A 20198-nucleotide genomic window follows, 5' to 3' on the forward strand; every position below is an offset into this window, starting at 1 on the left:
AAACTCCTCCGCAGGGCCTTCGGGGTCCCTGGCTGTTCCGAGCAGCCCCCGGCTGAAGCGGCCCGGAGTCCCCGGGAAGGAGCCCAGGGGTCTGTGGGGGGACGGGAGCCATGGGTCGGCGGCTCCGGAAGCCCCGCCGAGCGGCCCCCTCCCGGGGCTCCTGGGCTTCGGCCCCATCATCCCCAGCCGGGCAGAGCTGCGCGCGGGCCGCCTGGAGAGGCCGGCGGAGGGCGCTCTGCACGCGCTCAGAGGCCGCCTCCTCCGGCCAGGGCAGCTGCGCGGAGCGCGGGCAGGAAGCGGCGGCCGGAGCGGGAGGCGGCCCAGGCGAGCGGGCTGGCGGGCAGGCGGAAGGGGAGGGCCGGCGAGGGAGGAGCGAGCGAGCAGCCAGGCAGGCAAGCAGGCAGGCAGGCGGAGGAGGAGGAGGAGGAGGAGAGCTGTGCGCGGCGGGGCTGCAGCCGGAGCCCGCGCGGCCCTGAACTTTGCGCCGCCGCCGCCGCCGCCGCCGCGATGCGCTGAGAGCGGCCGGCCGGGACCCCCATCGCCGCCCGCCCGCCCGGCCATGGGCGCCCGGGACGAGCCGCCGCCGCCGCCTCCCGCCCGGCGCCCCCGGACCCGCCGCGCTGCTAGGCGCCCCTCTCGGCCGGCCGTCGGCGGGGAAGCGGCGGGGGCGGCGCCGCCGGGACTCGCCTGCCGTCCGGCCAACTTCGGCAGCAGCCGCGCCCGCCCGCCCGCGCCCCAGCCGGCCCGCCCCAACTTTGGCTCGCCGCCCCGGCCGGGATCCCTCGCCGCCCGGCCCCGCCGAAGCCCGTCCGGCGCGGGAGCACCAGCCGCCGCCGCCGCCGCCGCAGCAGCAGCAGGGCGGCCGGGCGGAGTCCCCGGCGCCCCCGGCCGCGCCCCGCCGCTATGGCCATGGTGACCGGGGGCTGGGGCGAGGCGGCGGGCGGCGGCGGCGGGAGAGCAACGGCCTGGAGAAGGGCTACCCGCGCCCCGCCGAGGACGACTCGGCCTCCCCGCCCGGCGACCCGGAGCGCGGCGGGGGCGGCGGGGGCGAGGAGGAGAAGGCGGGGGCGGCGCCCGTGGACTGCGTGGTCTGCGGGGACAAGTCGAGCGGGAAGCACTACGGCGTCTTCACCTGCGAGGGCTGCAAGAGCTTCTTCAAGCGCAGCATCCGCCGCAACCTCAGCTACACCTGCAGGTGCGCGGGGCGGGGGGGCAGGGGGCGGAGGGGCCGCTCCCCGGGGCCCCGCCGGCCAGGCCGCGCCGCTGCCCAGGGAGGGAGGGAGGGAGGGAGGCCGGCGGGCTCTGCGGCGGCGGCGAGGCCGCGAAAGGCCGCCCCCTCCCGCCGCCGGCCTGGAGGAGCGGCGGCGCGGGGGCTGCGGCGGAGGGCCGGGGAGGGTGGGGGCGAGGCGGCCTCCCCTGCGCCCTTCCCGGGGGTCGATCCCGGCGGGTGGAGGGCCGCGGGGGCGGGGAGGCTCCCGGAATGGCCGGTCCTCCCCGGGGGCTTCGCGGGCGGAGGGGCGGCCGTGGCGGCGCGCGGTCTCCGGAGCCAGCGACCCCCGGGATCCCGCGGCGCCTCTGCCCGGAGGTGCAGGTGCTTCGCCCGGCCGCACCTGCCGCCCGGCTGGGCCACGTGGAGCTGCCGGTGCCGCAGGTTGCGTGGGGTCCCGCCTGCCTCCTCGTCGGCCCCGGAGGCCCCGCGGGGCTGGCGCCCTGGGGACCGGGCCGGCTTGGCTGGGAAGGGTCCCTGCTGGGCCCACCGGAGGGGCCTCGCCTGGTCTCCGGGCCTTCTGGGGGCAGCCGAGCCCGGAGCCAAGGAAGCCGCCCAGCTGTGGGGTTTGCCTGGGGCCTCCGGACTCTGGGGGGCCATCAGGACTGGCGGTTTGGCGCAGTTCAGAGGCTTCTGCCTTAGATGGTCAAAATTGGGCCACCTGGGCCCCCCAGCCCCCCCCAAGGGTCCCTGGGGAGGTGGGAGGATTGAGTGGGGTCCCGTGTGAGGCTGGGGCTCTGGACATCCCCCCCCACTGGCCTGCTCTCTCCTGCCCACAGACCCCCTTCAGAGGTTTCTGAGACCCCGACCACAATGTAAATTGCAGATCAAACTTGTGGTGAAGCTAAGGTGCTAGTTCTCATTATGCACAGGAACCCGTTTTCTCCTCGCTTTCCTAGCGGCCTTTTCATGCTCCCTGACCAAGGTGTGTGTGTGTCTGTGTGTGTGTCTGTTGGCCTGACATCTGATTGCCCCTGGATTGGCAATGACTGCCTACCTCCTTCCAAGTTTCCAGTCCTCATGGTGTGAGTCTCAAGGGAGGCGCAGCAACCTCCAAAGCCGTCGCACACAAACACTTTCCCTCCTTGGAGACAGTGGGGGCCACACTTCTTCTGGGCTGGGCCTTTGGGGGTGAATTAATAGGAAGGGCCCCTGCCTGGAAGGGCCCCTGTCGGCATCGGGCCCCTGCAGCCCCGGCCTGCCCTCCCCTCCGGGCCTCGGCTGCTGCGCCCTGCCCCAAGGAAGGACCGCTGTCCCACCCGGTCAACCTGTGGCTCCTCTTGAGTGGCTTCTGTGGCCCTGGAGGGGGACCTGGTGGCACAGAGGCCGCTTTCAAGCTCTTGAATTGCCCCTGTGCCTCCGCCGTGCCCCTCCAGAGCCCGCCTGGCCTCCTGCTCCCCAGAAGCCCCCTGCCTCTGATTCTGGAAGACGCTAGTCCTCATGAGGCAGGGATCGGCCTGAAGGCTTGGTCTGTCTGCCTGGCCTTCCCAGGGTGCTGCTGCTTTGCCCTGGACTCGCCCTCGCCACCCACTCTCTGGACACAGGGCAGTGCTCTGCTAAGGCCTGGTCAGTCTCCTGGGGGAAGGGCCTGTTTTCCTTGGGGGGGGGGGGCAGGTTGGGGCCCAAGGAAGGAGGGAGAAGGAGGATCTCGTCTGGGGGGGGGGTCAAAGTTCTCCAGATGCCTCACAGCTGGGCAGTTTTCCCTACGGGCATTTATGCACCCCCCCCCCACAGAAAGCAATGGGCACACTTCTCCAGCTGTGCTGTTTCCAGGGCAGGGGGCTCCTGCCCCCCCTTTCCCTCTCCCCACTCTTTTGCTTTCTGGGGGGGAGGGGCTCTGGATGGGGGCCCTCTTGGTCATGCTTGGCCCACCTAGACGGGCCAGCCCTTTGTGCCTCCTTGTGCCCAGTTGGGGGGGGCGACCCCCAGGCCGATGCCCAGCCCAGGTTGCAGGCACAGAAGGCAAAGCTGCCAAGCGATGCCCCTTCGGCCGAAGAAGCTCTGCCTGCCCCGCCTGCCTGGGGGGGGGGAGGAAGGTTGGAAGAAAAGGGGATGCAGAAAAACAGCTTCTCTCCCCCCCCCCACATACCCTTTGGGGGAGGGGCAGTGCAGAAGGGGGGGTGTCTGTGCGAATCCCCCCTCTCCTGGTATCCTCTCTGAGGGCCACCCAGCAGCCATCCAGCATCTCCGTTTGGAGGAAAACTCACCCCCCCCCCAGATGGAAATGGGGGTGGGGGGCATAGGTGGGGAAGGGAGGGGTGCTTTGGGCCCCGCCCCTCCCCAAACAGGTCAGAATTGGCCAAATTCCCAAACGCGGCTGGCTTTTTGCCACAACTATCCGGGTCTTTAGTGCAGGGGTGGGGCAGTTGGCTTCCCCCGCATCCCTCTGGTGAATCCTGCAGCCAAGCGGGACGTTTAACCTTCCCCCCAACCTGTGGATGAATCACCTGCAACTTGCAAAGTGTGTGTGTTTGTGTGTTTGTGAGAAATTAGGTGATGTGTTGCAAGTCTCTTAAAATAGAGGTGGCTCCAGTTCCCTTGGGGGGGGGGGGGCTTGGCCTTTAAATTATTGAGGCGTCCTGGCCGGGGGGGTGGGGGGAGATGAGCTGTTTGGGGCATGTCAGATTATAGAGTAATAGAGTCAGAAGGGACCTTGGTGGTCATCTAGTCCAACCCCCACCCCCACCCCACCCTAGCAGGAGACCCTACACCATTTCTGACCGGTGGCAGCCGGCAGCTCTTCTTGGAAGTTGGTTGGCTGGTTTGGTCATTTGTCCAGTCAGGGAAGGTGGCAGGTGGGCAGCCCCCCCCATCCCCCCCGGACCCATAAAACCTCACCCAGAAGTGCCTTTCACACACACACTCACACACACACACACACACACACACACACACACACAGAGTGATTTTAGTGGACAAGGTCAAATGTTTTTCCCTCCGTGCCTGAAAGGGGGGGCCGCTTTGATTTGGGGTTTATTCAAAGCTTTTCGAGACAGACAGGCGGTCCTCGACTTACAGTTGTGCCCAGAATTTCTGACGCTAAGCGAGACAGTTGTTCAGTGAGTGTTTGAGCCGCATTTTATGGCCCTCTTGGCCATGGTTGTTAAGTGAATCCCTTGTTAACAATTAGCCTTACGGTCGTTAAGCAAATATGGCTCCCCCCCACAGACATTCCTTATCAAGGAAGCCGGAAAAAGGGGATCGCATCACACACCCTCAGGACACGGTGACCGTTGTAAATACGAATCAGTGGCCAAACGTCTGAATTTTGATCCCGTGGGCTTGGGGAGGCTGCGACGGTCATAAGTGTGAAAAACAGTCGTGTTCCTTTTTTTCAGTGCCGTGGTAACTTCGAATGGCCACTAAATGAACTGTTGTAAGTCGAGAACTCTCTGCATACATGCGGCATGTACCTGAGGATATTGGCTCCGTTCGGTCAGGGGTCTCCAACCTCGGCCCCTTTAAGGCTTTGCTGGCTGGGGAATTCTGGGAGTTGAAGTCCCCAGGTCTTAAAGGGGCCGAGGTTGGAGACCCCTGCATTATATTATAAAGAACATACCTGTCACTCAGAGGGAGACGGACAGGCCAGAAACAGGAAATATAAACCCCTGAAATACGTTTCGACTTGGTCCCTGCGAGGGAGGGGCGATGCATTGTGGCGCCTGGGGACGGTGCCCCCCCCCGAGACCCTGGGAGCCAATCCGGCCCCTCTTAGGGGGCGGGAGGAGGGGCAGCCCCGGGACCCCCGCCCGGCTGGCCTGTTTGCCAGGGGACCTTCTGGGCATGTATATGGGCTGCGTTGGCCCTTGGAGGCCAGCCTGGGAGGCCTTGCTTGCAGGGCGTCCGTGGATGGTTCTTCCCTCTCTTTTGGGGAGGGGGTCTTTGGACAGTGCGGGGATGCTTGGGAGGGAAGAAGCCCCCAATATCTGCTGAGCTCAGGATCGGGCCTGGGGGTCACTAGCTCTTTCACTCCCCTGAAAAGGGGGCTCGCCTGGCCAGGAACATCCCAGGGAATGAATGGGGGGGATGAATGCCCCGCCCTTGGCACTGGTCCCTCCCCCACCCCCGTGATTGGCATGCCCCCTTTTCCCTGCCCCAAATGAGGCAGCTGTTGGCCAAGAGACCCTTGGAAGAGCCCCCGGTTACCCAGGAGGGGCACCCCTGAGGCTGGCAAACGGGCACCCCCACACCGGCCTCTCCGAGGGCTCTGAAAACGCCATTTGCCCCCAAATTGGTTCTCTCCCCCTCTGCTTAATTTAGCCTTAATTAAGACCCCTCCCTCTCTCTTCCCCCTCTCTCTCTTTCCCTCTCTCTTTCTCCCACTCCTCTTTTTCCCTTTCTCTTTCTCTACCTCTTTCTCTTTCCTTCGCTCTTTCTCTCTTTCTCCCACTCCTCTTTCTCCCTTTCCCTCTCTTTCCCCTTCTCCCCTCCCTCTCTCTCTTTCTGTTTCTCTTTCCTTCTCTTTCTCTCCCTCTCTCTTCCCCCTTCCTCTGTCTCTTTCTCCCACTCCTCTTTTTCCCTTTCTCTTTCTCTCCCTTTTTCTCTTTCCTTCTCTCTCTTTTTCTCTCTTTCTCCCTTTCTCTCCCTCTCTCTTTCCCTTTCTCCCTCTCTTTCCCCCTCTCTCTTTCTCTCTCCTTCTCTTTCTCCCCCTCTCTCTCCCTTTCTTTCCCTTTCTCTTTCCCTTTCTCTCTCTTCCCCCTCCCTCTCTCTCTTTCCCTCTCTCTTTCTCCCACTCCTCTTTTTCCCTTTCTCTTTCTCTCCTTTCTCTTTCCTCCTCTCTTTTTCTCCCTTTCTCTCTCCTTCCCTCTCTCCCCCTCTCTCTTTGTCCCCTTCTCTCTCTCTCTCTCTCTCTCTCCTTGCTCTAAGTTTTACGACTTTCCCCGCTGCTGAACCAGCCCAGCCGGTCACGGCCTCCTCCCTTCGCCCGCATGCGCTGAGAGAGCGCCAGCCTTCCCTCTCCCCCCTCCCTTCCCCAGGCAGGGCGGCCCTTGCCTTCCTCCTCCTCCTCCTCCTCCTCCTCCTCTATGCCCCCCAGCCCACCCCCCACCCCCAATAAACCCCGGGCAGGGGGGGGCGGGGGGGGGGGAGGGCCGGCTGCCTTTTCCAGCCCAAGGGAGGCAGCTTAGCGGCTTTTCTCCTCCTGCCCAGCTGGAGCCGGCCTGGCGCTGGGATTCTGGGCTGGGCTGGTTGGCCTCTTTAGAGCCCATCGGCCGGCCTCTAATTGGCTGCGCTAATGAGCTCATTAGCCCCCTGCGGAGGAAGGAGGAGGGGCGCCCTGGGGCTCCCCCCCATCCGCTCATTTGCCCCCAGCGGAGCCCCTCCCCCCTTCACGGTGAGGGAGACCCCCCCCCTCCTAAGTGATGGCCAGCCCCCCCCTTCCATCCACCTCCCCATGGGAGTCTTACGACCACAACTGAGCCCAAAGCCTGTGTTGGTAAGTGAGACGGTCGTTAAGTGAGTTTCGCCCCATTGTACGACCGTTTTGGCCACCGTTGTTCAGGGAATCCGGCTCCTCCCCTGACTTTGTTGGAAGGGCACCAAAGGGGGGGGGGGAGCCTGGGAGCTGGGGAGAGTTGCGACCGTCATAAACACGAGTCCCTGGCCCGCTCTCCTCATTGGGATTGCCTGAGCGTGGAGAGGCTGCAAGTGGTCATAAGTGTGAAAAAGGGTCACAAGTCAGAGGTGACGTAACCTTGAACGGGGGAAACGAAGCGCCCCAGCTCCCTTTCGGCCCCTGGATCTGGTTCCCCAGAGGATTGTGCCCCCCCTCTTTCTCTGTTGGGGGGGGAGGGGGCTGTTGCCCAGACCATAATAGCTGGCTGGCTCCGTCCCCTTGAACCCGGGCTGAGGGAGGGGAGGGGAGGGGCCGGCTCTTCCTGGGGAATCCCTCATGGGGGAGGGGGCCCATGGGGGGCGGCTGGATCTTCCTCCCCCCTGCAGCCGGACCCCCCACAGCTCCTCCTGGGGGCTTTCCAAGCCTGCAGGGGTGGGGGGGTCTGTGTGTGGGGGGTGAGAACCATGTGCAGCTGCTGGGTGAGCGTCCCGGCACTCCAAAGTCCATGGTGCTCAGCCTGCTCCGGCCCTGCCAGGCCTTCCTTGGAGGGAGGGGCAGAGGAGGAGCAGGGAGGGGGGAGGTCATAGATGTACAATTGGTGGGCGGGGGCTTAGGTCTGAGGGGAGGGGCCTTGAGGGTGGGGGGCAGGGGGTTCGGGGTTCAGATGGGGCTGGAGGGGGCCCCCTGAGGCGAAGCCCCTCCCCCACGCCCCTCCCCATTGGGGCTTTCGCCTGGGAGCCCCTCAGCTGGCCTTTCTGTGCCCCCCTTCCTCCCCTTAAGTGAGCCTGTCGGTCATTAAGCAGAGCAGCTGGGGTGCCTCTTGGGGGGGGTAGGTCCTGGGAGACCCCCATCTTCCGGGCTCAACTTCGTACAGCCCCTTTAATGCCCTGGGGGGGTCCTCGAAACAGTTGAGCCGGGGGGGGGAGAGCAGAAAAGACGGTTTCTAAGTGGGGGGGTCGGCCGGGGGGGGCAGTTTTCAGCCTGGTCTTGGCTGGGGGGGGGGGGCTGTTAGGGTCCTGAGTGCAGGTCCTGCCCTCCTAGCTGCCCCCCCATCCCTGCCACTGGGCACAGCCCTCCTTTCTTGGGCCGCTAGTCCTTGAGTCACAGCCATTCATTTAGTGACTGTTCAGATTTACCGCAGTGGCTTATGACCGTTCTTCACGCTTATGACCGTTGCGGCCTCCCCTGGTCACATGATCCAAGTTCAGATGCTCGGCCACTGGCTCACACTTACGACGGTCATGGGATCCCCTTTAGCGGCCCTCTGAAGGCCACAGTCAGTGGGGGAAGGCAGGTGATCCACTTAACGGTGGCAAGAAGGTCGTGAAATGCGGTGAAACTCACTTAAGGACGGTCTCGCTTAGCAAGATAAATGTTGGGCTCCCCGGGGGTCATTAAGTGAAGCACTGCCTGCATTCGGCCCAGCAGGGACGAGGCTTGGAAGTTGGGATTAGGCCTGCTTCGTCTTTGGATGGGATGCCACCGGGTGATCCCCAGGGTGGTAGGGAAGAACGAAAGGCAGAGGAAAGCCCTGGGAGCCCCCCTGCCGCAGGCGGGACCCTCGCGGGGAGGGACAGGGAGGGAGGGGCCAAAGGCCAACTTTGCATGGGGGGGAATGTGGGGGGAAGAACCCCAAGGAGTTTGTGCCGGGGGTGCGGGGGAGGCCGCTCCTGGGTTGCCCCTCCCGAGAAAGGAAGGGGAGGGTCCACCTGGTCAGCAGCAGCTTCCTGCCCCCCACAGCCCCCCGCCCGGCCCTCCCACAAGCTTTGCAAGGGGGCCCCCAGAGGTCTGGAGCAGAGTCTGCCCTCCTCGCCTGGGAGACACCCCACCCCACCCAGACACCCCCACCCCTCCCCTCTGGGGCTCCCCCTCCCCACAGCCCCTCCCCACTGCTCCTGCCCGGGCCAAGGGAGGAAGTGGCTGGAATTCCTCCTGGCTCCCTTGGGCCTTGGGGGCGGGGGCTGGCTTTGGAGCAGGGAGGTCGCGGGGTTGGGAGGGGCTGCAGATTCTGACCCCCCGTGGCCACTCCCCCCACCCCCAGCCCAGCGGTCACAGTGCCCCCTCCTGATTGGAAGCAGGCTCTTTGGCCCCCCACCCCTGCCCCCTAAGGGGAGGGGTCAGCCGGCCGGCCCCCTTTGCACACCTGGGAGGCTGGTGGACGAGACGGGGGGGGGGGCTAGCCAAGGCCCCCTCCATGGGGAGGAATGGCCTGCCTCTCTTTCCTGCCCAGCGATGGGCATTGTAGTCCCTTAACTGACCCTCAAGCATCACCAGCCATGCCATGGGGTGGGTGGGGGTGGAGCCCCCTCTAGACCCCCCTCAGCATGGCCCATCCAGCTGGATGCTCTCTAGGTATCCCCTGTCCAAATCCTGCTTGGCGGTTCAAGGATCCGCTTCAAGCAGCCCCCGTCTAAGTCAGCCCCCTTTGGGGGGGTCAAGGCCTCTCCCCAGTGGAAGGTTGGGGGGGGGCTTTTGATGGCTTTTGGGGAGATGCAGGACTGAGCCCAAACCTTCCGGTCAGGCGATGGGGGGCCTTTATAGCCCCCCCACCCCGCACTGTCTCAGCCGGGGGGGGGGGGCTTGACCCACCTGGGCAGCTTTAAGGCTGGGGGACCCCAACTCGCTTGGCTGGGGGATTCTGGGAGTTGAAGTCCTCCAGGTGGGACGTCCCTGGTCTAAGCAGCTGCCCAGAGGGAAGGGGGGGCTTAGGGAGGGGGGGTGACTGTGCTCCTTCCTGGCCATGAAACTCCGGGCTCCATGGTGCACTGCTGGAAGGAGAGGCTGAGCTGAGTGTTTGGAGTCCAGCGCTTCTCCCTTCCTTCCTTCCTCCTTTCCTTCCTCTCTCAGCCTTCTTTCTTTCCTCTCTTCCTCCTTCTCCACCATCCCATCCCTTCCCTTTCCTTCCTTCCTTCCACCTTCTTTCCTTCCTTCCTTCCTTCCTTCCTTCCTTCCTTCCTTCCTTCCTTCCTTCCTTCCTTCCTCCTTTCCTTCCTTCCTTCCTTCCTTCCTTCCTTCCTTCCTTCCTCCTTTCCTTCCTTCCTTCCTTCCTTCTTTCCTTCCTTCCTCCTTTCCTTCCTTCCTTCCTCCTTTCCTTCCTTCCTTCCTTCTTTCCTTCCTTCCTCCTTTCCTTCCTTCCTTCCTTCCTTCCTTCCTCCTTTCCTTCCTTCCTTCGTTCCTTCCTTCGTTCCTTCGTTCCTTCCTTCCTTCCTCCTTTCCTTCGTTCCTTCCTTCGTTCCTTCCTTCGTTCCTTCCTTCCTTCCTTCCTTCCTCCTTTCCTTCCTCCCTTCCTTATTTCTTCTCTTCTCCCTCCCTCCCTCCCTCCCTTCCTTCCTTCCTTCCTTCCTTCCTCCCTCCTTTCCTTCCTTCCTTCCCTCCCCTCTCTTCCTTTCCTCTCCCCTTCTCCCTCCCTCCCTTCTTTCCTCCCCCCTTCCCTTCTACCCATCCATCCATCCCCCCATTCCTCTCCTGCCCTGCTGTGTTTGGGGGGTCAACTGAATGATGGAGCTGGAAGGGCCCCTTGGAGGCCTTCTAGACCAACCCCGCTCCCCCACCCAGTCAGGAGACCTTCGGCCATCCCGGACAAGAGGCTGCCCAGTCTCTCCTTCAGAGCCTCCCGGGATGGAGCCCCCAGCGCTTCCGGGGGGGGGGTCCTGGGGGGGGAGCCCTCCTTGCGAGGGGGGAGGGGTTGAGGCCGCTTCTCTGCTCTCCCCCTGCAGGTCCAACCGGGACTGCCAGATCGACCAGCATCACCGCAACCAATGCCAATACTGCCGGCTGAAGAAGTGCTTCTGTGTCGGCATGAGGAAGGAAGGTGAGGCTGGCCAGCGGGAGGGGGTCACTCGGGGGGCTCAAAGGCAGGCGTGGGGGGGACACCTGCTACTCCCAAGGGAGCTGGAGCCAGAGAGAGGAGGAGGAGGGGGCATTGGGGTCAAAGGCCGCCTGGGGCCAGGCAGAGCCATGCTGGAGACCCCCTTACCCCCCCAGGACTCCCAATTGGACTAACTCCCCCCACGAGGGCTCTCTGGGGAGGCTGCAGTTCCAGACCCCGCCAGTAGAGGGCGGCCTTTTGTCTCTGTAAAGTGGGGAGGGGCTTTCAGGCCCTGACTGGACTTCCAGACCCTTCATGCCCTCCCCAGTTCTCCAGCTCAGGGTGGAACGGGGAGGTCCGTCCTGGCTCCATGCCCAGCTGAACCCCCTGCCCTCCCCTGCAACCTCCACCCCCAACAGCACTGGAGCGCCAGAGGAGCCGGCGCCAACCGGGCAGCCCAACCTTCTCCCGCCTTTGCTCCTCGGACAAGCCGGGACAGGCCTCTCCCCCCGCCCTCCGGGAATGAAGTCAGACCGGCTGAGGAGCCCCAGCCAGCCTCGTGCCCGGACACACCTGTGCCCCCTCGCCTGGCCAGAGGGGGCCCAGAAGCCGCTGCCTAGAGGGCGATGCCCCTGCCCCCACCACACCCGGATTGCAATCCACCCCCGCCTGCCCCCCGTCTGAAATTCGGCATGATGGTGATGGCAAAGGGGGTCTGTCTGCAGGCTGCCCCCTCCTCCCTCCCGCCCCTTCTGGGCAGGGACCCCCTGTTGGGGGACTGGATGGGGCGAGGGCAGCTCAGGGTGGAGAGCCAGTGGGACGGTGGGGCCCCCAACAGGCTTTGGGACCCTGATCTGACCCCAGCATGGAGCCGGAAGTCCAATCAGGGTCCTCTGGCTGCTCCCAGCCCTCCCCCCTGTAGCGGGGGGAGGGGCACCACGTTGCAGAAGAGAATTCCAAAGCCGAGAGGGGGAACAACTCCTCCTTCTCCTCTTCCTCCTCCTCCTCCCGGCAGAGCCTCCTCACTTAGGAGCAGTGTACCTTTGAGGACCAGTTGGTGAGCGGAGGCCAAGGGGCGGAAGGGCCCGGCTCTGCCAGGGGAGGACCGGTTGAGCAGGCCGGCTGGGAGGGCACGGCCCCTGCGGGGCTGGGGCGGGGAGGGGGCTCACGTGACCCGGCTGGGGCAGAGGTCACAGCTGGGAGAGGCGCAGGTGGCCTGGGGCCCTGGCACCTTTCCCGGGCACGCCTCAGCAGGCTCTGCCCCCCCCCCCCGATGCCAAGGGGGGGGGCGGGCAAAGGGCGCCTTCACAGCCTTGCTGGGAGCGGGGAAGGTCCCGGCGCTGCCTCACCCGTTGACCTGCCCTCTCCCTCCCTCCCTCCAGCCGTCCAGAGGGGCCGGATCCCGCCCAGCCACGCCAGCGCCAGCCCCAACGCCGTGCAGAGCGGAGACTACTACAATGGGCAGCCGGTCTCAGAGCTGATCTCGCAGCTGCTGCGGGCCGAGCCCTATCCCAGCGCCCGCTTCAGCTCCCAGTACGCCCAGCAGGGGGGCAGCGTGATGGGCATCGACAACATCTGTGAGCTGGCCGCCCGGCTGCTCTTCAGCACGGTCGAGTGGGCACGCAACATCCCCTTCTTCCCGGAGCTGCCCGTCTCGGACCAGGTGGCGCTGCTGCGGCTCAGCTGGAGCGAGCTCTTCGTGCTGAACGCCGCCCAGTCGGCCCTGCCCCTCCACATGGCGCCCCTGCTGGCTGCGGCCGGCTTCCACGCCGCCCCCATGTCCGCCGACCGGGTGGTCTCCTTCATGGACCAGATCCGCGTCTTCCAGGACCAGGTGGAGAAGCTCAGCCGGCTGCAGGTGGACTCGGCCGAGTTCAGCTGCCTCAAGGCCATCGCCCTCTTCACGCCAGGTCAGCGCTTCCCCCCCCCCCCACGGGCGTCGGGCATGGCGCAGGCTCTCTGCGCGGGGGGTGGGGGAGAGAGAGAGAGAGACCCCCGCTCCCTCCCGGGCCAGACTCCGCGCTCCCCCAGCACAGCTAGTCCTCGACTTACAACCGCCGTTGAGCGCGAAATTCCCATGGCTAAGTCAGACAGTTGTTAAGTTGGTTTGCCTCACTTTACGACCTTCCAGCTCCAACTTCCCAAAAGGGGATCGCAGAACCCCAGGAGCCTGCGACCGTTGTAACAGTGAGTCAGGGGCCGGGGGCCTGGATTTTGATCCCGGGAAGCTGCAGCGGTTGTAAAGGGTGAACAGCGGTCGTTGGTTGCTTTCTTCAGAGCCCACGAACAGTCACTAAATGAAGCCTGTTGTAAGTCGAGGACAACCTGAGAGCCCGTTGGGCTTGGGCTGGCCCTCCGCCAGATGAGGAGAGGAGGGGCCAGGCCGGGCCCCGAGGGCAGAGGCCGCTGGCCAGGGGGGGTCTGGGCAGGGCCCGCCTTGGCACCTGGCGAGGGAGGGAAGGCAGGCAGGGCTCTCCTCCAGGAGGAGGGCGGCTATTCCTCGACTTATGACCACAAGGACCGGTCCTAAAGCAGGTCACTTCAGGAGTCCGCAGGCGCCTGGGCAGGGCAGGCCGGACGATGGAAGGCCTGGAGACAGAAAGAGACGAAAGGCGTTGAGTCAGGAATGGAGTCTGGCAGCCCAGAGAGGAGGAGGATTTGGGGGGGCGTCCAAAGGGACTGGAGAGCCACCTGTCTGAAATTGTACAGGGCTGGACTAGAAGACCTCGAAGGTCCCTTCCAGCTCTATGCCGATCGGTTGGAGAGGCCACCACCGAGTTTGGCCGGTTCGGAAAAGGAGAAGCCTCAACCTGCAGCCTCGTTTTGCAGTTTGCACTTTGCTCTAGCTCAGAGGTCCCCACACTCGGCCCCTGTAAGGCGGGTGGGCTTCAGCGCCCAGAATTACCTATGCTGGCTGGGGGGATTCTGGGAGTTGAAGTCCACCAGTCTTACAGGGGCCGAGTTTGGAGAGCTCTGGCTGAGCTGAAAGCCCAAAGGAAGGAGGGTCGCCCTGGGGGGGGGAGCGGGGAGCTTCTTTGGGGGGCTCCCTCAACGCCCCCCATGGGAGCCTGGACCGGGGTGGGGAGGAAGGGGATGGGGTGTGCAACAGCGACACCCTGTGGCCAAAGGGAGGAGGTGCACCAAGGGTCTCTGCCAAGGCCCGTCCGCCCGCCGGGAAGGTGGCCAAGGTTTGGGGGCTTCTCAAAGGTCTTTTCCAGCCTCCCCCCCAACTGTTCTTCGGGCAAAGACAGGGGCAGCCCGGGGGGGGGATTCCTGGGGGGTTCCTGGCTTTGTCTTGGCATCTTCCTGGGTCCTCCTGCCAACCGCGGTTCTCTCACCCCCCTGCAGCGTAGAGGATGAAAGGCAGTCCGGGGGGAAGGGGGCGCCCTGCGTGCTGCTCCTTTGGTTTCCCCCAACTGCTCTTTTCCTGCTGCATCGGAGGCTTTGGGGGCGAAGTGAAGGGGAGCAACCTTCCTGGCAAAGACCAGCCAGCGACAGCGACCGGATCTCCTCCGGCCCATCCGCTGGGCACCCTCCTTGGCAGAGGCAGCCGGCGCTTTGGGACTGGCACCGGCAAGCCCCCCGCTTTGCTCTTCCCTCCCGGGAAGGCAGCCGTGGAGGGCAAGGCCTTGGTGCCCCAGGGCTGCCAACGCCACTCCAAAAGCCCCGAGGGCCGAGCCGCCTGGGTTGCTGTTTTCCTCCAGCAGGAAACTGGAGCGTATCAGCAGTGCCAGCCATGTGGAAGGCCGGCCTGACCCGGTCCAGCTCTCTGGAACCACCGGGAGGCAAGCGGGCGCTGGGTTCCGAGATGCCATCAAGGCCATTCTCTCCGTTGGGCATTCAAGCAACGGAGGAGACTATTTAGAGCTCTGGGGGCAACGGCGGGGCCCCCGGTGCGCTCCGAGCCTGGGGGTTTTCTTGCAGACATTTCGTGACCCAGCTAGGTAACGGCGTCAGGGCTAGGAGGGAGTGGGGCCGCATGAAGAAAACACCCCTCCTTACCGGCACTGATGCGGTTCCCTAGTTGGTTCATGAAAGGCCGGCAGTGTGTCCGAAACCCCCGGGACCCCCGACTCTTCCGCCTTCGGGCCCACTGCAGAGGGGGGCGGTTGGGGCAGGCGGGGACCCCCGCGGCGGCCGGCTGACTCCTTCCCCTTTCCTGCAGACGCCTGCGGCCTCTCGGACCCGGTGCATGTGGAGAGCCTCCAGGAGAAGGCGCAGGTGGCGCTGACGGAGTACGTCCGCTCGCAGTACCCCTCCCAGCCGCAGCGCTTTGGCCGGCTGCTCCTGCGGCTCCCCGCCCTGCGAGCCGTCCCGGCCTCGCTCATCTCGCAGCTCTTCTTCATGCGCCTGGTGGGCAAGACGCCCATCGAGACCCTCATCCGGGACATGCTGCTCTCGGGCAGCTCCTTCAACTGGCCCTACGGGACGGGGCAGTGAACCCGGGCAGGAGACAGTGGTGGACGGACGTTGTGCCCGTGGGCTGCCGCCCGGAGGTCCCTTGGCCCCGACCGAGACTTTGGAGGAGGGGCGCTTGGGCTTGCCTGGGACCCCTCGGCGGCCGAGAACGGAGCCCGCCCAGCCCCAATGCCAAGAGAGACCCTCACCTGCCCCCAGAGGTTGGACCCCTTGGCTTCGTCTGGTTCTCCCAGGTTGCCCCACGCCAGCTGTCTCTGTGCCATAACGCAGCCAGAAGAGGAGGAGGAGGAGGAGGAGGAAGGTGGCCTGGGGGGCAAGGGGGGCTCTGGACCCCTCCCCCTCCTGGTTGGTTCCTCCCAGCATTCACATCAGCACCTTGACAGGGGCTCAGGGGTGCCCCCCCCCAGCTCTCTGGGCAGCCCTGGCAGGAGGGTCCGCCGTGGTACTGCCCCTCACTCATTTCTGCCCCGGGGGGGAGGGGGGACGAGGCTCCCTTGCCCAAACAGGTGAGCAAGCGGAGAGCGCTTGAAAAGGCCCCCCCCGGGTGGGGGGAGGGAGGGGGGCAGCTGCAAAGGGCCTCTTAAAGGAGGGGCCCCCTCGTGCCAGGCTTTTGACTGGCCAGCTGGTCTCTGCCCCCCCCACCCCACTTGCATGCTTTCCTCATGCAGTTTCTGCCCCCAGGACCCCCGTGCCCCCCCCCCCCACAGATTGCCCTCCCATCCCTGGAGAGGAAGCAGCAAAGAGAAGGGGCAAATCGGGCCTGGCCCTCGGGTCTTGGGGCAGCCGGGGGCATCGGCAGAATTGTGGCCCCTGCAGTGCTGGGTCTGGGGCCCCCCGTGAGCCAGGGCCACACGGAGAGACGGGGCAGGGAGCCGGTTGCCGAGAGAGGCGGGGCTGTCCTGGCACGGGCCCCGGCCTGGATCCAGGCCCTTCCCCAGCGATGCCCCTCCCTCCCTCCCCGGGGCCTGTTGGGCAGGTTGGTGGCCCCCGTGGGCGAATCCCCCTGAAGAAACCCCGGGTGGGAAGTGGGCCCTGCAGATTTGAGGCTTGCTGCTCTTCTTCCTCGCCTGACCCCTGCCCGCATTTTAATTTCTGTCCCCCTCCCCCAAAATGCCAGGCTGTGCCAGCTCCCACGTTTGTGAAGACGCTATGCAAAACGTTGGCCTGCATGCGCCTGCCCTCCACACGTGGCCGCCCTCTCCTCCCCGCCCTGGTGTCCCGTGACCACCGGATGTCAGGTCGGCTCACATCTGTTTGATCACTTTGTGGCCTTTTTCCTCCCCCCTCTTTTTTTCTCTCTGCTCCCCCCTTCTCCCCCTTCTCCGTGTGTGTGTGTGTGTGTCTCTGTGTGTGTGTGTGTGTGTGTGTGTGTATCCGACGGTCTCTTCAAAGAGCACGTGATGGAGATTCGCCATGAAACCCGTTTTGCTGACAGAAGAAACTGAGGCCACGCGGCCGGCTTTTCTTGTCGCCGAGAGTGGTAGGACTCGATCTCAGGTCTCGGAAGTCTAAAGTACCGATTGTAATCTATGCAAACTTTTCCTCTCTCTCTCTCTCTCTTTCTCTCTCTCTCTCTCTCCAAATTCCAGATCAAGGAAGCGCCACTTCTGTGCTTGGAATAAAAATATTTGGGTATTGGATGTGATTTATTTTAGCCTGGTTTTGGGGGGGGGGGCGCTCTCCAGGGGAAAGAAGGGGGGTGGGCCCTACCAGAAGGGGACGGGGGCTATAAGGACCACCTTCAAAGGCCAGTTGCCTCCCCCAGCCCATCTGTTGTTGTTTTTTAATTTTATTGATTTTTAAAAACAAACATAAACAAACAAAACATAAAACATCTTTTTTGAAAGCAGCATAATCCTGGGTTACATCTCTTCGTACAGACACAAATTCAAGTTCATGCTCATTTTTATATTCCATTCCCTATCTTATTACTATTCTACATTTTCTATATAGCTTCTCCCCTCTTTTAACTTTCTTAATTTTATTTTATTTATTTCATCTCAGTTCAAATCATTGTACATTATATTCTTTGTCTGTCCTGTTTCAACTGTCTACTGTCTTCTCTCATTGAACAAAATTTCTCCTGTAATCACTGATTGGAGTATGACGCCTTTATATCTTTCCCCTAAAATTATAACACTTAATATAATACATAACTTCCGTTCGAATTCTGCTTGGTACATTCTAAAACTACACACTGTATTTTTAAAAAAGAAAAAAATTTAAATGTATAATATAATTAAAACAACATACCAATTCAATTCTATCATTAATATTAATATTCATTTAAATCTTAACATTTTACACATTACTTTTCAGATAAGTATCATACTTCTATGGGAACACTTATAAACTTTCCATAGTTAATTCCCCCCCACTTCACTTACATTTTATAAAACATTGAGTAATTAAAATGTTCCCGTTCCTTCCTAATTCAATTCTCTCATTTATTTTATTTCATTTATTTTGTTCACGAAAGTTTCACTAAATTACACTGACTATTTTATCCCACTTTTTAATCATACGTTGTTTCCAATTTTCTAACATTATTTCTTTTACAAATATAACAATACAATCTTGTGTACCTTCACAGAATCCCTTTTTCAGTTAAATTTTCACCCATTATCTCTGAATAAGTCCTGTTTCTTTACATCTTGCTCCAAACCTTTGTAACTTCTCTTCCTTTCCTTCTTCCCTTTCTTCTTCTCTCTCCCCTTTTTACCCCCCTGTCTCTCCACCTCCATTTCCCTCTTCTGTATTCCCCTTTTCTGTTGCTTTCCAATTTTATATCCACTTTTCAAATTATTTTTCCCTTTTTTGGCTGTTTTTTTAAGTCTTAAATTCTCCATTCTCTTCCCCCGCTTTCCCCTTTCCTCCCCAGACAGAGTTACTTGTTCATTAAAGATGGCTTCTTCTTTGTCCCAATCTTCTAGTTGCGCAGTCTTTTCTTGTTGTTTCTCGTAGATGCAGATCGCCATTTCTAAGAATTGAAAAACGGAGCCAAAGAAGCCCTTCCCTTCTTGTGTCTCTTCGTTATATTTTTTAAATTCCATTTTCAGTTCATCCAGAAGTGATGCCATTGTAGAATTTTTTTTAAACAGCCACCCAATTGTTTTTAGTCATTCAAATATAATATCCAAAAATCCCAAAGTCACCAAGCAATCCAAATACACACAAGCTGTTCCTTTTTACACTTTCTTCTTTCTTCACTTTCTCTTCCTGAGGTTGCTGTTTAGTTCCAAAGTTCCAATTAAAATGTATCTTTTTAGAAGTCTTGTTAAGATTTAACTTTACATTTTTTTGAAGTCCAGGCAGTCTCCTCCTTCCAAATCCTGCCCTTATTCTCTTCCTCTCCCTTCCTCCTTATAGAAAAAAAGGATTTTTTAGTGTCCAGAAATCTTTATTGTCCCTTTGGCATTTAATTATATTTTCAGCTTAATTATTGGTGCCAAAGCGGATTTTTCTGATTTTTTTGTTCAGCTCTCTTTGTTGTCAATGTGAGGAAGGAGAGTGAAGAAAAAAAAAAACTTTCCCTTTTCACTTTCTTTCGCTGCTTCCGACTCTTCTTTGGGAGTGACGTTATCTTTTATAAAATTTAAATTCCAGGGTACCTTAGTTGTTGCTTTTTATCCCAGTCAACCAAAACTTTCACTTCTTATCTTCCTCCTGCACATTCTTTTCCGGTCGAGTTCTTCTTTGAGGTGGCCATTTCTGATCACCGCTCCTACCGCCTTCGGGAAAGGGAGTTTGGCCAGCTGAGGAGGAGAGATGCGGCTCCCCTCGACCCTGCTGGCTATCTCCCCACTCTTCACCACCTCTACGGGTGGCTTAGCCCCGAAGCCAGCTGGCTCGGGACGCTCCAGCGGCGAGCCCAGGCAGAAACCGTGCACAATCACGGATTCCTGCCTGTCGCCGAAGCCCTGCAAACCGGAAGTCCCCCCAGCCCATCTGTTGTGGGACTCCAGTGCCCATCAGCTCCACGGGAGATGGTTTTTGTGCTGCCCCTTTTAGGGTCCTTGTTGATGGGGGGGGGGGAAGAGACGTCCTTGTCCCTCCCCAGCTGCATCAGCAGCTGGGGGGTGGCTTTTGTGCTCCAGTTGGGAGGAAGGATGCCAGCCTGGCATCTCTGCGTTGGGGGGGCACCTTCCCATCTTCCATTGCCATCCCCAAGTCTGACCTTGGCACTTGGGGCAGCTGGGTGGGGCTGCTTTCCCTTCCGGGCTGATAGATTACAAAAACGATGGTTCTGTAGTTTTTGTCCAGGGGGGCGCTGAGGGCCCCTGCCTCCCACCCTGTGGGGCCCATCGCCAGACCTGCCCTGCAGCCCCAGCCAGGCTCTGGAGTTCGCCCTCTGGAGCAGCCATGCCCGGTGCTGCCTCCTCCTCGCCTTGCCAGGTGCCAGTCAGGTTCCCTTTCCTGGAGCGTGCCGGCCTGGCACGGCCTGATCCTGCCCGCTGGCCTTCTGTGCCAGAGGCCCCCTTTGGGGCTCCCAAGCCGGCTTGGCTCTTCAGGCGGGGCCTGGCCTGGCCGGAAGGTTTACAATCCAAGCCTTGAAAGGCTGCCAGGCTCCCTCGCCATCTTGTGCCCAGGGAAACCAAGGCGGTTCCTTCCTCCCCCACCCCCCGGTCTCTCCCCTGAGCCTCCCTGCCCCAGTCAGCCCAGGGCTCCCCCCCTACACCGTCTGCCGCTTTGGGGGTCTCAGTGGCCCAACTCCACCAGCAGCAGAGGGAGTCGGGCCAGAGGTTGGCACCCAGGCCTTAAAAACGCTGGAGGTTTTCGAGAAGAGGCGGGAGAGGCCTTCGTCTGCAATGCTTCTGGGTTCTCCTGCTTGAGTTGTGGGGGGTGGGTTTGACTAGAAGACCTCCAAGGGTCCCTTTCAATTCTGCTATCCTGTTCTTCCTTGCTCTGTTCTCCCAGCTAAGTCCAGAGGCTGCCCGGGGCCTTTGGCAGCTTTGCCCCATGTTCCTGGGTGCCAAGGGGGCCCCTCGGGAGCGAAGGGCCCGGAGCAGCTGGCAGACAGGCGCAGGGGCTGTGATGGGGCTGCCCGCAGGGAGGTAGCGATGCCCGGCCTCCTCCAGGGTCCCTGGCAGGGAACGCAGAGATTCTGGGGGCCCGTTTCGCACGTTGCCAACAAACAGACGATCCAAAGG

General features: G+C 61.5%; 1 protein-coding gene across 2 annotated transcripts; it reads left to right on the forward strand.

The window, feature by feature from the left end:
- The first annotated feature begins 905 nt into the window (after positions 1-905).
- NR2F6 (nuclear receptor subfamily 2 group F member 6) lies at positions 906-16683 on the forward strand. Of its 2 annotated transcripts, XM_087922906.1 has the most exons (5): positions 1064-1195; positions 2094-2192; positions 10538-10632; positions 12012-12539; positions 14795-16683. In XM_087922906.1, exons 3-5 carry the CDS (start codon positions 10620-10622, stop codon positions 15067-15069), a joined length of 816 nt encoding a protein of 271 aa, XP_087779032.1. In that variant the 5' UTR covers positions 1064-1195; positions 2094-2192; positions 10538-10619; the 3' UTR covers positions 15070-16683. The 2 variants fall into 2 exon arrangements, with proteins under 2 accessions (XP_087779031.1, XP_087779032.1); XM_087922905.1 differs by lacking the exon at positions 2094-2192 and having other exon boundaries at positions 906-1195.
- Positions 16684-20198: the final 3515 nt, after the last annotated feature.

The sequence above is a fragment of the Pseudonaja textilis genome, chromosome 1, assembly GCF_049901715.1.
Source record: "Pseudonaja textilis isolate UNSWEBS1 chromosome 1, rPseTex1.2, whole genome shotgun sequence".
In the NCBI taxonomy this organism is placed as follows: Eukaryota; Metazoa; Chordata; class Lepidosauria; order Squamata; family Elapidae; genus Pseudonaja; species Pseudonaja textilis.

Bases quoted from the DNA above. Each gene is read 5' to 3' on its own strand.
- NR2F6 (XM_087922905.1), top strand. The intron at 12,540-14,794 runs GTCAGCGCTTCC...CCTTTCCTGCAG, and splicing joins CATCGCCCTCTTCACGCCAG to ACGCCTGCGGCCTCTCGGAC.